Source organism: Tursiops truncatus, chromosome 19 (genome assembly GCF_011762595.2).
Source record: "Tursiops truncatus isolate mTurTru1 chromosome 19, mTurTru1.mat.Y, whole genome shotgun sequence".
Classification (NCBI taxonomy): domain Eukaryota; kingdom Metazoa; phylum Chordata; class Mammalia; order Artiodactyla; family Delphinidae; genus Tursiops; species Tursiops truncatus.
Genome location: NC_047052.1, coordinates 47277241 through 47294206, shown reverse-complemented (window position 1 = coordinate 47294206; position 16966 = coordinate 47277241). Strand labels below are relative to the sequence as shown.

Sequence of the window (16966 nt, the reverse complement as noted above, 5' to 3'; positions counted from 1 at the left end):
AGAAAACCAGCTGCCCACCCCTGAAACCTCAGGGAAGGCTGGGGAGCTGATGCTTGGCCCCTATGAGGCCTAGGGGTGGCTTCCTGGACTCCTGGGTCTGAGGGAGGAGGGGCCGGGGGCCTGGATCCTGGGGCTGAGCGGGGAGGGACTGGGATACCCCAGTCCCTGGCAGACAAGCCTTGGCTCCTCCTTGCCCTTGCCATGACCAGACTCCCTTGGGGGCGGGCTTCCATCTGTTAGAGGGGGAGCCGAGGCTTTCCCAGTCAAGGCAGGAGGCCCAGATGGACGCACTGCAGGGCGGGAGCACCTCTGAGGGTGGGGGACACGCCTGCCTCGCTGCAGCCCGCCTCTGCGGCTCCTCGCCATTTTCCATGCTGTCCGCCTCCCCTGACACCTGCCCAGCTCACGCAGCCTCTGCCCCTCAGCCTGCCTCTCCCTCCCCCTTTCAAGGTGTCTGAGGCCTCATCTCAGCGTCTCTCCCTCGAACTCCCCTTTTGCCCTCTGTCCCCTCTTCCTATCATTCAGGCTGCCTCTGGTTGTCTCTGGATAGGAAATGTCTGTCCTTGGGTCTCCTCATCTCAGCCTCAGTTTCTCTCTTTGTCTCTCCTTGTCTATGTCCCACTCATGTCTCTCTTCGTCTTTCCATGTCTCTCTGCCTGTGTCCGTCTCTTTGTCTCTATGTCTCTTTTTCTCTGTCTCTTTCAGAGCATCTCTCTCAGTCTCTGCCCATTTCTCTCTGCTTTCCATGTCTCTGCCTCCCATGTCTAAAGAGCCTCACTTCTCCTCCTGTTCTCACGTCTTTTCCTAAGACCCTCCCGCTCCTTTTTTCTCTAAGGCACTTAGCCCCAGTCCTCTCCTCCAATCTGCCCTCGGCTTCCCCTCCATTTCCACTTACCTGGAAGCCATCACTGACTCCCACCTCCCCCTTCTCTCTCCCAGTCTCCTCCCCACCCAGTTCTTCTCTCCTTCTCCCCTCGCCCACCCCAAGCCACAGATCTGCAGCCCCATTCCCCAGCTCCATCCCTGGGCCCATCAGCCTTCATCCGCCATCTTTCTCTTCATCCTTCATACTCCCTCTCCATTAGTCTCTCCCATCCCGACCCCCTCTCTCTCTCCATCCCATCCATCCCAGCCCACCCGCCTCCTAGCCCCCCATGGCCCCGCCTGACACGCAGGGAGAAATCCAGGGCTGCAGCGGGGGTCAGGTGGTCAGCCAGGGGAGGAGGCAGCATCTGCTGGAGAGACTCACAGACAAGGACACACGGACACGGAGGAAAGGGCATAGCCAGGCATGCACAACCCCTCCCCCCATACACACACGTACGCATTTGCATACATACACCCTTAGCCAGGCTCTCAGTCTCCCCGCCATGACTCTCCTGCTCCCCCCAGCCCCTGTGTCTGCTCCCCCAGATTAGGAGCTAGACACACACTGCAGCCCCAGGCCACTCCGCATTGCGGAGCACCCCCATCCAGGCCTGGAAGGAGAAAGAGAGGTCATCTGGTGTTCATCCCATAGTCTGGACCTGTCCCCGCCTGGCCAGGGAAGCAGACGGGCTTCAACGCCCCCAGACACAAACACCAGCTTTCAGACAAACCCAGACACGGTTACAGACATTCAGACACAAACCCGGGCCACACAATCGCAGGCAGACGGTGCTGCAGGGCCTGACAGAGCCAGGAGCACACACACGCACACATGCACACGCACACATACGGTTGAGCAGGCAACCGCACCAGGTCAGGCAGAGGTGCTGAGGGCGGGTCCGTGCCCCGCGGGCCCCGCACACAAAGGACACACCAACATGCGCCACAGACCCCAGCCAAGCCAGGCGGCCCCGCGCACACACTCAACCAGAGACACAACCACACGGACGGGCTGAGTCAGCCGGCTCACAGGTTCCTGAACCCGGGTCCCGGAGAGCAGGGGTCCCAGAGTCCCCGGCCCCCGCAGACACCCAATCTCACAGGACCCACAATGTCACACACACACACACACACACACACACACGCATCGCCCGGCCGGCCCGAGCACCTACCCCCATCTTGGCGGCTCCGGGGGACAGGGGCAGGCGAGCGGGGCAGGGGCCGGGGCAGCGGCCTCAGGGTGGGCTCAGGCGCGGGCTCGCGCTGGGGGCCTCTGCAGCGCCCGCGCCTCGGTCCGCGCGTCCGTCCGGCGGTCAGCCCCACTGCACACAGTCTGCGGCGACCGACGCCTCCGCCTCCTCATATGCCCGCGCCCGCCGGGGGGCCGGCGCTGGCCAATCAGGGGCGCCGCCGTTCTGATGGACGGCCCGCGGCCCCGCCCCCGGTACTGCAGCTGTCCTCCCCGCCCCCCACCCACTGCAAAGCGGCGGCGAGGCGGCGAAGGGGGAGCGCTGCGGGAGGCGGAGACCCCCGAAATGAGGGACCTGGAAACCCCCGCAGTGTGGGGTGTCGGCTCCGAGGAAGGGGCGCCGAGGGTGGGAGAGCCCCAGAATCCCCCTCATTGTGTGCCACCAGAGGGAGGAGTGCGCTGTGGAAGGTGGACACCCACCACTGGGTGGGGGGAAAGCCCCGTAAATCACCGCAATAAGGCAGGAGGGCCAGAGCACCTTCTTCTGCAGTGAGGCAGGGGGGAACCCTGGGGACTGTGGGGTGCTGTTCAGGAGGGGGAGATGGAGGGGGCACAAGGGGCAAGGAAGACCCCACAGTAAGTGGGGAAGCTGCAGAGGGGGTAGGAGCCCTGAGGCTCCCCTCACTGTGTGACCTCCCCCCAACACACACACTATGGTATGGCAGTTATCCAAAGAGACACAGCTGCACAGGTACACAAGAGACACATCACAGCCAGAGGATTCCACCAAGCATCATACTCACACATGACCATCACCCAGACAGCACAGATGCTGTGGACACACACGGACACCACCCCACCACTCACCACCAGTTTCACAATCACATTCCATCACACACCAGCTAATACCCTCCCACACACCCTACACTACCCCATCAAACAACCCCAGGGACTCACAAACATGCAGAAATGAAACACACATAGCACACACACCTTGCACACCCCATCACACCATAGAATCAGAGTCATAAAATGCCATGCAGATTAACACACACCCTCAAAACACAACCTCACAGATATGCACATCACGCACTCCATCAGAGCTGGCCTTAAACCACCTCACATAGAGAGCCATAACCACAAATTCCAAGGACCCACAAACCAGTACACATCTACACTCAGCACCATAGCACAGGCCTCACACTGCCCCAGACACCACTTGAGGCTTTGTGAACACTGTTTCACGCAACATCACACACACTCCTCCCCAATATATCCGGGCATAAGCAAAGGCCCACAGTGCAAAATTGCCAAAGTGTTGCTAATTGTGAATGACAGACAAAAGGTGCACACAGACTCACACACAGCACAATAATTCACCGACACAGATCACACCACACCATCCCACACACCTCACACACTACACACATCATGTATCGCAGTGCAACCTCATACACCTCTGTTGTAGCTCCAAACACACCCCCCATGCCCACACCCACACACCACACATCCCATCTTGGTATATATCTACACACACAGATGCACAGCCAGCACCCACACCCCAGGCCTGTCACATACACACAACACCCCGTCAGCCACCCACTGGAGCCTGAGGAGTTACAGCCTCCTACCCCCACCTCTCTGCTCTATGAGGAACACTCCCAGACTCTCCCTGAGAAGGGCAGAAGGGGCAGAGAGCAGGCAAGAGCCTGTCTCTGTAGCTTTCTCAGAATGTGGGTATCCTCCCCACCTATGGGAGTGGGGATGTGGGGGACAGGCAAGGGGCACAGAGTAAGCCTGGAGTATAGCAGGTGAGAGGGGAAGGTTAAGGACCTGGTCACCGAAATGTGTGAAAGGGTGAAGGCCAGAGGGAGACACACAAACTGAGAAAGACAAGAGTCAGAGATTCAAAGCCACAGAAAGATGGGCATGGACAGGGAAACTGGGCCAGAGAGTAAAAGGGGGCAGGGAGGTGGGTTCCTTGGCTTTCCCCGGCACCCAGAGCCTCAGCCCAATCCTGTACTCTGACCCATCCCCATCCCTCCCCGCTGTCCCTTGTTGCCATGGTAATAGGGAGGCCGCATTTGCAGCAAAGGAGGCTGGGCTTGCAGACCTGGCTTGTCTCCATGGAGACTGGGGAAGGGGGGAAGCCACATCTTCTAGCCCTGGTAGTTGCCCCCCTACAACTCTGTCCCCTTCCGGAGGGAGGGAAGGAGGGAGAACCTGTCAACATATTATCTTTTCCCCCTCCACCTTGTCCTACAGGGATGGGCTTGGACCATGGGAGGGAGATTGGGGTGACAGAGAAGCCTGGGGATGTCAGGATCCCAGGAGATTCTCGGCTTTCTCTCCTCCTGCTTTCCAGCTGGACTGGGGGAGACCCCGGTCCCCCACACCACATCCCAGACACAGGCTCATGTCCCGCCCTCATGCACTCCTCAGCCTGGTGAGACTGATGACTGTGCACCGTGTTCCCAGCGCGAGGCTTTGCGGAAGTTGGGTGAGGGGGGGAGGGAAGATTTACGAAGGTCACAGGGATGGATGGGGACAAGAGAACTCGGCAAGAGAGATGGAGGGAGAGACTAAGAGAAGAAATGGACGCACAGAGTTCAGAACCAGAGAGAGGCAAATAGGAACAATAAAACAGAAACACCAACAAAGACAGAGAGATGGGCAAAGACAGAAATGAGAAAACAGGCGTAAGAGGCAGATAAACAGAATTACTTAGTGAAGATGACAGAGACACGCAGGGACATAGAAAGCCAGGCAGACACGTTGGGCACACTGGGGAGACTTAGAGATAAAGACTGGGGAGACAGAGCAGAAATGGGGGTGGGGGAGACTCAGAAATGGGGAAAGACCCCAGAGGAGATCTGCTTGGTACTGGAACAGAGAGGGAGACAGACCAGAAATGTCTGCAATCATATTCTAGTCACCTTGACAGACTGACAGTCCCGCCCAAGGGCAGAGACATTGATTAGTCTGTGAGAGATGTGGAAACGAGAGACCTTGAGACACAAGCCCATCCCCACACCTGTCTGGGCACACACACGGCAAGGGTCTGAGACACAGAAGAGGCCAGATGGAGACTGGGGGCGCTGTGTGCCAGGCGGGGTCCCCCGAAGTGTGGCCTGCCCAAACACTGAGAAGGCAGGCAGGTCCTGCAAGGGAGACAGGGCAATGCTGCGCTCCAGGACCGCCAAGCCCAGCAGGCCGGTGCTGAACGGACAGCTCCCGAGCTCTGGGCCCCCTGCCCGAGGGGCGGGGCCCAGCCTCGCTCCTTTCCCTCGCTTGCTCCCTCTCTCGGTCTAGTGTTCCTCACTGCTCGGGCCCCCTACTGTCCTCATCTAGTTTTCTACAGCTTCTTGTCTCACCTGTCTCTGTTCCACCTCAGTCTCTGCTTCTCTCAGCCCCAACTCCCCGGGTCTCTTATTAATATCCCTGTTTTCTCTGTCTCCACCTCGTCCCCTTCTCCATTCTGTCTCACCCTTCTCCCACCTCATCATGGTATGTCTCCCTGTGTCTCCCCCTTTGCCCTATTTCTCCATCTCTCTCTGAGCCCCCCCATAGTCTCTCCCCATCTCTACCCCATCTCTGTCTCTTCCCTTTCTGTCTCTCCGCCGTCCTCTCCCCATCTCTTTCTTTCTCTCCACCTCTCCATCTCTCCCCCTTCCACTTGGCCTCGTTTTGGTTCTGGCTGTGTGACCTTCACTTGTCCTTTCTCAGCTGCAGTTTCCACAGAAACCTCCAGTGGGGCGGGGGAGGGCGTGGACAGAAAGCAGACCCACCCTTCTCCCCGCTCAACCAGCCGTCAGCCTACCCCGCCCCACCTCCTCCCTGCCCCCGACTGGGATTTCTCACTTCCTCTCTTGGGGGCTGGGGAGGTACGTTCTCAGCAGAAACACAGGGTCACAGTCACACAGCTGAAGGTGGGTTCACGGATGTACACACATACACACATGCACATGACTACAAAGTCATGACAAATTACCCCGGCCCAGGCACACACTTGCCACCATACGGGCCACCCAGGCACCACCACACTGAACTGTTCACTCACCCTCCCCTCCCCCAGCCCCATCTGGTTGCTGTCTATGTCTCCTTTTCCTGGTGTCTCCGCCTCTCCAGATCCCTGTATCTCTCTCCATCTGTCTCAGGGTCTCTGTCGCAGCCTCCTTCTGTCCTGAGAGAAGGTCAGTGGAGAAGGGCCAGCTGCCCGGACCTGGGCTGACCTGCTGTCTGTGGGCAGGGCGGAGAATCGAGAGAGTGCAGGAGTGACTATCCAGTCTGTGGTTCTCAGCAGACTCCCTGGAGGGGGGAGCCCAAGCCTTCAGTGCCCTCGCACCCCTAGGAAATGAGACCCGGGTATCCCCAGTTTTGGGGTTTTGTTCTTTTTTTATTCCAACGGGGACTGGGGTGTGGCAGGGGGAGGGATGGGGGCCCAACTGACCCCCTCCCTGTGGGGGTCTCATAGAAATTCCGAGGTTTCTCCCCAAAAAAAAGAGAGAAAGAGAAGAGTCGAGGGGCACCAGGGGACACCCATCTGCCCAGAGGCTTCCCACTTCTCCAGGAGTGGGGAGGGCTGCGTTAAGTCTTGGGGAGCCCGAGCAGTCCCAGGATGGGGTTCTCCCCGCGAACTGCTTTCCGCTTCCGGGAACAGCCCCTGCAGTCCTCGGCCCCTGGAGTCCTCGGTTCCTGCGCGCCTCTTGTTCGCAGTGGGGGAGGGAGTGCGGGCGTCCGCGGCACCCTCTGGCGAGTCCACTAGGGGGCGCAGGCAGGTTCCGGAGCCGAGCCTCAGACTTCACCGGGAACCAAAGGCAAAATCGCGGCGTCCGGCGCGCGGGGGCACAAGTCCCGTCCCTCGCCCACCAGGGAAGCGAGGGCGGCCGGGGCCTGGGGCGAGCCCAGTCCCTGCGGTCAGTCCGGGTGCCCGCCCGGCCCCGCCCATGATCACTCGTGCTCGGCCAGCTCGCGGGGGCCGGCGGGGCCGGTCCGGGACCGGGGCGGGCTGGTGGCTTCAGCGGGGGCGCCCAGGCCACGCGGGGGCGCGCCGGCTCCGGAGGCCCGCAGCGCCTGGATGCGCCTGCACTCCTGACAGACACGCACGTGGGTGCAAGGGGTGGGGGCGGGGGGCCGGGCCCCGCCGGGCGGTCCCGGGTCGTCCAGGAGGCGCTGGGGGCCCCCGTGCGCGCTGCCAGCATCGCCCGCGCCGGCGGAGTAGAGCTTGCCGTTGCTGAGGCGCATCTCGCGGACGGCGCGTAGCGACAGCAGGGCCCGGCTTGGGCCTCCCGGGCGCCGGCGCCGGCGAGAACGCGACGTCTTGCGGCAGGACACCGCGTGCCGCAGCTCCTGCAGCATCTCCTGGCACACCGACACCTGGGGGCGGCGCGGGGCGCGGTGGTCACTGCCTGCGACCTCCTTGCCGCCGCCCCTCGCCGCTCCTTTCCCCTCTGGTCCTCTCGGAAACCTCCACACCCTCTTGCTCTCCCCGCCCCACCTCTGTGTTCACCTCTCTTTCTCTTTCCTGCAAGCCCTTTCACCTCCTCTCTTCCACCCTTTCCTCATTTCCCATTCTCTTCCCTCACAGTTCCCTTATTTCCCCGTGCTCTTCCTGTCTCGTCTCTCCACCTCTCAACTCCTGTCTCTCCTCCACTTCTCGCTCCCGTCTCCATTCTTCTTTGGATTTGTTCTTAAATCTGCCCTTCACCTCCAGTCCACGCTCCTCTCTTCCTACTCCTTCCTCTTGCCTTTTCACTCGAAAGTTTATAACTGCTTCTAGTCCTTCCCTCGTACTCGTTCTCCATCCTCGGCCACTGATTCATGCACGCACTATTGCCAGACGTATTTGCTGACCGCCTACTGTGTTCCAGGCACTGTTTCAGGCACTGGAGATACAGCAGAGAACAAAACAGACAGAAGTCCCTGCCCTCATGGAGGTTATATTGTGCGGAGACAAAACAGAAATATGTAAATATAAGTTGTATGTTAGATGGTGATGAGTGCTTTGGAGAAAAATTAAATTGGGAAAATAGGTGGGGTGGGGAGTGATGCTGAATTTTGAGATGGGTCCTTAGGGGAGACTCATTGAGAAGAGGAACTGCAAGTAGACAAACGCAGTGCAGGATGAGCTGCGTGGGGCCTGGCAGGAGGGAAGGCAGACCGTTCAGCTGGTTACAGGTGTGAGGTGCTGGAGGAATGTGGAGCAGGTCAGGGTGGCCAAGGTGCGGTGGGCAAAGGGGAGAGGGAGGAGGTGAGGTCAGGGGAGCAACGGGGGCCGGCTTGTGTAAGGCCCAGAGGCCACGGTAAGGGTTTGGCTTTTACTCTGAGCCAGACGGGAGCCACTGGAGAGTTTTAAGCATAGGACTGCTGTGCTTTCACAGGATCACTCTGCAGCTGTGCAGAGAACAGACTGTAGGGAGGCCAAGGGCAAGAGCAGGGGGCCCACTAGGAAGCTGCTACGGTCACCAGAGATCAGATAGAGGGCGTGAGAAAGAGGGAGGAGTGAAGGGTGACTCCACATATTTTGGCCTGAGCAACTGGAATGATGGCATTGCCTGATGGGTGGGCAGGAGCTCTGTGTTGGCCACATGACATCACGCACTACCTGGTGGACATCCACGTGGAGATGTCAAGTGTGGAGCTGAATTTACAAACCGTGGGTTCAGGGAGAGGTCCCTGTAGGGGATACACATTTGAGGGTTATGGTAGGCAGCCTCCAAGATCCTGCCCCTGGGGTGTTCACACCCTTGTGTAGTCCCCTTTGCCTTTGTATGAGGTTCACTCTGTGACCAACAGAATAAGGCTAGGTCAGCTGACATTTTGGCTTCTTCCTGACTCTCTCTTGCATCACTCGCTCTGGGGAAACTCAGCTGCCACGGCGTGAGGACACTCAAGCGGCCCTATGGAGAAGTCCCTGTGTGAGGAACCGAGGCCTCCTGCCAACTGCTATGTGAATGAGTGTATTTTTATTCTCTCTATCTTAGGATGTTTTGACATCTGAAACATCTTGCTAGCCAGGGAGAGACTGCCCTCCCAGAGCTAGCCAATTGTTAGGGATAGCAAAGGGCTGGGAACCTGCCTTTCACATGAAAACCAACCAATCCTGAGTCTATACACCCCCTTTATCTGACTCTCACACATCAAGCCAATAGTTCCCCTGCCCTAAATCAACCCAGGGCCGGGTACCAGACAATTAGAGACCACCCCTCTAGTCCAGAGCCTGCTGACAGTACGCACACTGCCCAGTCCTAAGCCGTTTCCTTAGGTTCCTTGCCCGTCTCATGGAAACCCCAATAAAGGCTCTGCCCTAGGTTTCTCTCTCCCTTCTGCCTCCTGACCAAATCTGGTGCTTTCCTTGTGGCCCTATGTGGCGTGGTAGGCCCCCTCCTGTCAGGTAATGTAAGTAATAATTTCTTCTTTCACTGGCATTGGCCTCTTCTGCTCAGTCACTTCCATAAATTAAAACCCCACAGGTACATTTTGAGACAGTGAGCCATCCTGGAAGTATTCCAGGATGCCATCCTGGAATCCTCCAGCCCCAGTCGAGCCTCCAGACAACAGCAGCCCCAGCCAACATCATGACCATGACCTTACCAGAGACACTGGGCAGCCAGAACCACCCAGCTAAGCTGCTCCCAGATTCCTGACCTATGGACACTGTGAACTGATAGAAGTTTGCTGTTTTAAGTTGCTAAATTGGGGGATAATTTGCTACATGGCAAAAGACAAATAATATAGGAGTCATCAGCATACAGATGGTCTTACAAACCATTTGGCTGGATGGGATCACCAAGAGAAGGGAGAAAGAGAAGAGAAGAAGTCCAAGGATCGAGCCCTAGGGCGCCCCAACAGAACAGTGCCCGAGAGGTAGGAGGAAAATGAGGCAGGAGCAGGGAAGCGAGCGTTGTGAGGAGAGAGTGATCGGCTGTGCTGAAGCCCATGGCTGCCTCACGATGATGAGGCCAGAGGCTCAGGCGCTGGATTTCAGATGCGGAGGCCACTGGTGGCAAGATTGGCTTCAGAAGAGAGGTGGGGACAGGAGCTGGATGGGAGTGTGTCCAAGAAGGAATGGGAGGACAGAAACTGGAAACAGCAGAGGGACACACCCTGTCAAGGCTACAACAGAAGGGGAGAAATGGGGTGGTGACCAGGAGGGGAAACGGGGTCCAGAGAGGGTTCCTTGAAGATGGGAGAAATGACAGCACATCTGTATGTTGCCAGGCTTGATCCAGTAGAAGGAGAAAAGCTGATGATGCCGGAGGGAAGGAGAGAACAGCTGAGGAATGTCCTTGGGAAGGCGAGAGAGGAGGAGACAGGGCGCATGCGGAGAAGCCTTAGCGAGGAGCGTGGATGTTCATCTAGAGTCACTAACGGGGCGAGTGGAGAAAGCATGAGGGTAGGTGGATGTAGAGGTGGGGCTTGGCACGCTTTCCAACTCCTCTGCTTTTCTCAGGCCAGGAGAAGCAAGGTCATGGGCTCAAAGCAAGGAGGATAGGGGGTTGGCTGGAGGCTGGCAGAGAGAGGGAAAGGTTGGAATCGCGGAGGAGCACGGGGGCCCGCGGGGTTAGCACTGGAGTATGGCTGGGGACCACCATGCCCGCGTGTGGGCTGAGACCGGCCAGCAAGTCTGTCTTCCTGCTGTCGCATTCAGCTGCATCCTCCTTGCCCCTGTCTCTCCTCCTATTTCTTCTTGCTTTACCACCTCATTCTTTCCCCATATCCTTCTCTCTGCCCCTCCACACTCCTTCCCCTGCATCCTCATCTCTGCCTGCGCCCTCTTCCCCCTCTGTCCTTCCTCATGTCCGTGGACCCTCTCTACCGCCTTCCGTCTGCTCTCACCTCTTTTTTTTTTTTTTTCTGGCCGCACCGCGGCTTGTGGGATCTTAGTTTTTTCCCCATCAGCGATTGAACCTGGGCCCTCTGCAGTGACAGCGCAGAGTCCTAACCACTGGACCGTCAGGGAGTTCCCTGCTCTCACCTCTTCATGGACCTCCTGGACCCCTGGAGTCGCTCCGATCCTCTCACGTCCCCAGCTCCCAGCCCCCCAACCCTCGCATTCTTCCAGTAACGGCTCCCAATGCCATAGTGTTCACACCCCCTGCCCCTGGGGTCCCACTTCTTCCCGCACACCCTTCGCCAGCCCCCTCACCTCTTCTGACTCTGCCGACCTCCGCGTGGACCATATGAATTCCATGACTGCCACGAAGACAGCAATGATGAGGCCACAGATGAGCACGACAAAAATGCCGCCGATGTTCTCCATGCCCAAGCCTGGGGGTGGAGGGGGAGAGCCAGGGGTCGGGCTGCATGGGCCAGGGGTGGCAAGGGGCCTTTGGGAAGGGCACGGCGTGCAGGGGTGGCTGACCTTTAGCTCGATGGTCCTCTTCCTTGGGGCACCGGCTCCCCTCCCACCACTTGCGCTTCAGGATCTCCAGCCGGTTGTTCTCCTGAAGCTGCAGAATGGCCAGTGTGATCTCATCCCGGAACGGGGAGCCTGGACCGGGCACACGGAGGGTGGATGGTCATCGGGACCCTGGAGCCCTGCCGGCCCAAGCCCCAGATGTTCCCTCCCCTCTGCAGCTGCTCTCCTCCCACCTCTGCAGCATCCCCAGCATCTTCCCTGTCCACCTTCAAATCTGACTACTGCTCGCCACCTCCCCTGCAACCACCCCTGGGCCAAGCCCCAACTTGTCACATTTGTCACCGGTCCCCTCTCCCTGTGCCCCCCCCCCCCACTCTCTCCCTGCCAGGCTCTTCTCAACACAGCAGCCAGAGGGACAGTTTCAGAAACACAGCCAGAGATCACGCCTCTCTGGTGCTTAAAACTCTCCAACGGCTCTGTCTGCAGCTAGAAAAAAAAAATCTTCAAATGTTCAACAACATTCTGCATTCACTGGTCCCACCACCTGGGGCTCCCTTAGGACCTTTGCCTCTGCCTGGAATGTTCCTTCCCTCACTTCCTCAGGACTCTGCTCACAGGGTGCCTCAGGGGTTCTTCTCTAACTCTATTTAAAATGACAGCACGCACCCCACTCCCTGTCCATCTCTTCCCCTTATTTACTTCAGAGCAGTTGACACTGCTTGACATCACATTATAAAGCTGTGTGTTTACTGTCTGTCTGCATCCCTAGTAGATGGCTGGAGGTGAGGGCTGAGCAGCTAGCTCCCCGCTGTGGCATCCCAGCAGCCAGGGCAGTCCCGGCACACAGTAGGACATCAGATCTGCCAAGTGAACGAATCCTCTGCGTGGCCCCAACCCTGGACCACCTCCCTCCTCTCTACCCTCAGATCCTCCCCTTAAACCATCCTTGGGCCCCACACACCCCACCCATATCCTACCCTCTACTCATTTCTTCATTTACTACTATAATTCTTGAGCATCTACCAGGCGCCAGGAACTAGGGATGCAGGCAAGTGGGGTGATTGGTATTTATCAGGCACCTACTATGTGCCAGACCTTGGTCCACAGAAGCGTACTTAAGTCTCACAATAATCCTGTGAGGCACGTGTTACCACCCTCATTATCTGCATGAAGCAGGTGACACTCTTGCCTGAGTCAGGGAGGAAGCTGGGATTTGAATCCAGGTTGTTGGGACTCCAGAGCCTGTCCCTCAAAGCACCAGGCTATACTGCTTCCCTGATACAGCACCGACCCTACCACAAAGCTGCTAAGATTTGGGGTAATTTGTTATGTAGTCATAGCTAAGAAATGCAGTGGTCATCAGAATATAGGTGGGTTTAAAAGCCGAAATGCCAAAATTTGGTGGCAAAATTGGTGGTGAGTTTCCAGCACCAAGCCCTGGAAAAGCATGTCCAAGTCTCCCTAGCAGATCCATCCATCATTCTTCCTCCCTCCCTCCTTCCCTCTCTCCCTCCCTTCCACCCATCCAGCAACATCCATTATGTTGCTGGACCACCTGCTCTGAGCCAGGCTGTGGGTTTGGTGCAGAGAATATGAAGTAAATAAACCCAGGTCCTCACCCTCGAGGGGCCCTCGGACCAATGGGGCAGGGCAGCAAGCCTCATGGCTCACGCGCACTGACTTGTGCACAGTATCACCGGGTTCTCCCAACAGCCCTCCAGGGCTGGAGCTGATCGTTCCTAGGCCTGTTCATATGCAGGTGGAGGGTGCAGAGGCTCAGGAAGGTGGCATCACCTTCCCAAGGCCACACAGCTAGGAGGCCACACACAGCACACCCAGCCTGCTCGGGAAGGGCCTGGCCTACTCCCTGGCCTGCTCACACAGCTTGGTTTCAGCTGCCTGGGGACCCACGGCCTCCCACCCCACCCCACTGCCGCCATACCCAGCGGCATGCCGATGCCGTAGCCCTTGGTGTCGAGGAGACCCCCGATCTGGGTGAGGTTGCAGTTGAGGCGCCGGTGGTACTCATTCATGGTGGACTCGAGCAGGAAGGCATAGCGGGAGTTGAGGACGCGGGCGATGCCCTCCTCTGTGCTCTTGACAAACACACTGGGCTGCTTCGACTGCATGTAGTTCCACATACGCTGGTACGTCTGGTACCGTGAATTCTGGGCAGAGGGCGCATGAGGGGAAGACGGGTGAGGGTCTTTCCACTCCTGCCTTTCCCCTGAGCCCTGTCCCCTGCCCTCTAGAAAGTCTCCCTCAACCCGAGAGAGCGGGGAGACCAGAGGAAGACAGGAAGAGCCGACGACAGAGGAGACGCACAAGACAGACAGACTGCTCAGGGCCAGACCCAAGCCAACCCCACACCCACCAGCCCAGCGAGGATCCTGAGGACCGAAGGCTTGGGAAGACGCAGCCACAGCCTGTTCTTCAACCTTTTTCTCTCTTCCACCCCTGGGCCTCGGCTCGGCTTGACACCCAGCCCTGTCTTCCCAGTGTTCCCAGGCCTCATTCAGAGAAGCTGGGAGCAGGTGCTCAACCATACACACCCAGGGCCCAGCCTGCTTCAGGGAGACCTGCGTCCAAGCCAAACAGGAGAGCTTACTTCCTACGGCCCCGCGGGAACCTTCTGAGGAATGCACTGCCCTACCCTGCGCTGCTGTGCACAGCGGGGATCCCGAAACCAAGCCTGGGTGGCTCCAGGGGCCCCACCTGAAAGAAGGTCATGGTGGAGCCAGCGTGGATGGTACCATACTCAATGTTGGTCTGGTCCGCCAGGTCGTCGGCCGACTCCACAGGCACCTCCATGCGCTGCACGGTGAGGAAGGCAGCCAGGTTGGCCGTGTAGGAGGAGATGATGATCAAGGTGAAGGCCCACCTGGGGGGGGGGAGGGGTGAGCTACAGGCTGGAGCCGCCACTGCCCCCCTGCCCCTGTGGCCATGCGCCCCACTGGTGGTGCCCCCTCAGTGACCCCAGCATCTAGAAGGATGACTGCTGACTAGTGGAGGGGCTGGGAGCATGGAATCTGGAGCCAGATTCCTTGGGTTTAAAATTGCTTTCAGAGGGCTTCCCTGGTGGCTCAGTGGTTAAGAATCCGCCTGCCAATGCAGGGGACACGGGTTTGAGCCCTGGCCCGGGAAGATTCCACATGCCACGGAGCAACTAATTCCCATGCGCCACAACTACTGAGTCTGTGCTCTAGACCCTGCGAGCCACAACTCCTGAGCCCGCGTGCCACAACTACTGAAGCCCGCGCGCCTAGAGCCCGTGCTCCGCAACAAGAGAAGCCACCGCGATGAGAAGCCCGTGCACCGCAACGAAGAGTAGCCCCCGCTCACCGCAACTAGGGAAAGCCCGCGCGCAGCAACGAAGACCCAACACAGCCAAAAATAAATAAATAAATTAATTAAAAGAAAAGAAACGTTGATTTCCAAGGCAGAGCTGTCCTGAACCATGGCGAGCCCTTGGGTGTGGCAGCAGGAGGCTATGGCCCGTGTGCACATGAGATGAGGGGCCCAGGAGGGGAGTTCTGGCCGAGCTGCTGCTATTCAGGGGGCGGCCAAGTCCCTAGAGCACTGGCACCCACCCCCACCGCCCTACCACCGGCCCTGGCTTGCTGAATCACCAGGCCGAGGTCACATCTGGAGATTAAGAAACATCTGTTGAATGACTGAATGTGGGGGAAGACTCGGGGTGGAGACAAGAGTGAGCCTGAGGTCAAAGGGGTCAAAGGTGAGAGAGGGGACATGACTGTGGGCTTCCTGGGTGACAGCGATGGGAAGGGGCAGAGAACGCTCAGCTGGGGAAGAGGGTCCCTGACTGAGGAGCAGAAGGGATGGGCTGTAGAGAGCTGGTCACTGGTCCCCCACCTGACTGGGGGACTCGGCCAGATTTGTCACAGCGGGTCCCTTCACACCCTCTCAGCCACCTCCTCACACATGCCTCCCTCTTTGGGGGCATGGGAGGCTGGAATGCGCCTCCCTCTCTTTGGCAGGCATGCCTCTGTTTGCACCTTCAGATGAAACAGCCTAGATGGTACCTCCTCAGAGGGGCCCTTCCCGAGCACCCTCATTCTCTACTGTTCTCTTTCACTGCACCCTGTTTGGTTCTTCAATAGCGCAGTTTACATACATCTGATACATCATTATATTAAAAATGTTAATAAAGTTTAGTCGGGGTGTGTGGTAGGCAGAAGAAAGGCTTGCCCCCCAAAGATGTCTACATGCTCATCCCTGGAACTTGTGAATATGTTCCCTCACAGGGTAAAAGGGTCTTTGCAGATATGATTAAGTTAAGAGTCTTGAGATGGGGAGATTAGCCTGGATTATCCTGTTGGGCCCATGGAATCACAAGGGTCCTTATGCGGAAGAAGGAGGTCAGAGTCAGAGAGAGAGATTTGAAGATGGAGGAAGGGGTCACAAGCCCAGGAACGCAGGCAGCTTCTAAAAGCTGGAAAAGGCAAGGAAATGGATTCTCCCCCAAAGCCTCCAGAAGAACTGGCCCTGCCAACAGCCTGATTTTAGCACAGTCATATCTATTTTGCACTTCTGACCTCCAGAACTATAAGAGAATAAATTTATGTTGTTTTTAAGCCACGAAGTTTGTGGTAATTTGTTGCAGCAGCAACAGGAAATGAATACAGGGTAGAACTCCTGACATGATGCCAATTTCAAAATGTTAAAAAAAAAAAATCATCAAGATTCAAAAGTTTAGGGATCTCCCTGGCGGTCCAGTGGTTAGGACTCCGAGCTTCTACTGCAGGGGGCACGGTTTTGATCCCTGGTCGGGGAACTAAGATCCTACATGCCATGCGGCACATCCAGAAAATTTTAAAAATTAAAGAAAAAAAAACGTAGGGGCTTCCCTGGTGGCACAGTGGTTGAGAGTCCGCCTGCCGATGCAGGGGACGCGGGTTCGTGCCCCGGTCCAGGAGGATCCCACGTGCCGCAGAGCAGCTGGTTCCATGAGCCATGGCCGCTGAGGCTGCGCGTCTGGAGTCTGTGCTCCGCAACGGGAGAGGCCACGACAGTAAGAGGCCCACATACCACCAAAAAAAAAAAAAAGAAAAGAAAAAGAACGTTTCAAAGCCCCGCTGCAACTAAGGAGCCCACGTGCTGCAACTTAGGAGCCCACATGCTGCAACTAAGGAGCTCTGGAGCCGCAACTAAGGAGTCCGCCAGGTACATCTAAGACCTGGTGCAACCAAAACAAACAAACAAAAAGTTTCAAAGCCAATGGACCAAGCAAATTGCAAACAACTGCCAGATGGTAGTTAGCCTCGCTTAGCTGGGAAAGAGAAAAACCTGCCACCGTTATGGTTAGTCCTGAACAAACAAGTTTTGAATCAAACAATATCTTCGGGACATATTCTTGGCATAAAATATGATGTCCTTGTGTTTATTTATCTGTTTATTCTCAGTTCCTTTGCCTCTTGAGGACTGATTTTTCCACCTGCCTGAGTGCCTGGCACATGGAAGGGCCTGAGAAGCACCTCTTGCTGAATGACTACTGAGCATAGATCCTGACTGATGGGGAGGAGGCCCCA

The 16966-nt window shown here is 57.4% G+C and overlaps 1 protein-coding gene across 1 annotated transcript in view; it reads right to left on the bottom strand.

Annotated features, from left to right (window-relative positions):
* Positions 1-6439: 6439 nt before the first annotated feature.
* GRIK5 (glutamate ionotropic receptor kainate type subunit 5) overlaps positions 6440-16966 on the bottom strand; it is a 57097-nt gene continuing 46570 nt past the window's right edge. The window contains exons 17-21 of the mRNA XM_073795902.1: positions 14133-14298; positions 13360-13585; positions 11421-11549; positions 11205-11326; positions 6440-7432 (exon numbers count right to left, since the gene is read on the bottom strand). Of these exons, the coding sequence (XP_073652003.1) occupies positions 7007-7432; positions 11205-11326; positions 11421-11549; positions 13360-13585; positions 14133-14298 (1069 nt within the window). The 3' untranslated portion in view covers positions 6440-7006. The remainder of the gene's footprint in view (positions 7433-11204; positions 11327-11420; positions 11550-13359; positions 13586-14132; positions 14299-16966) is intronic.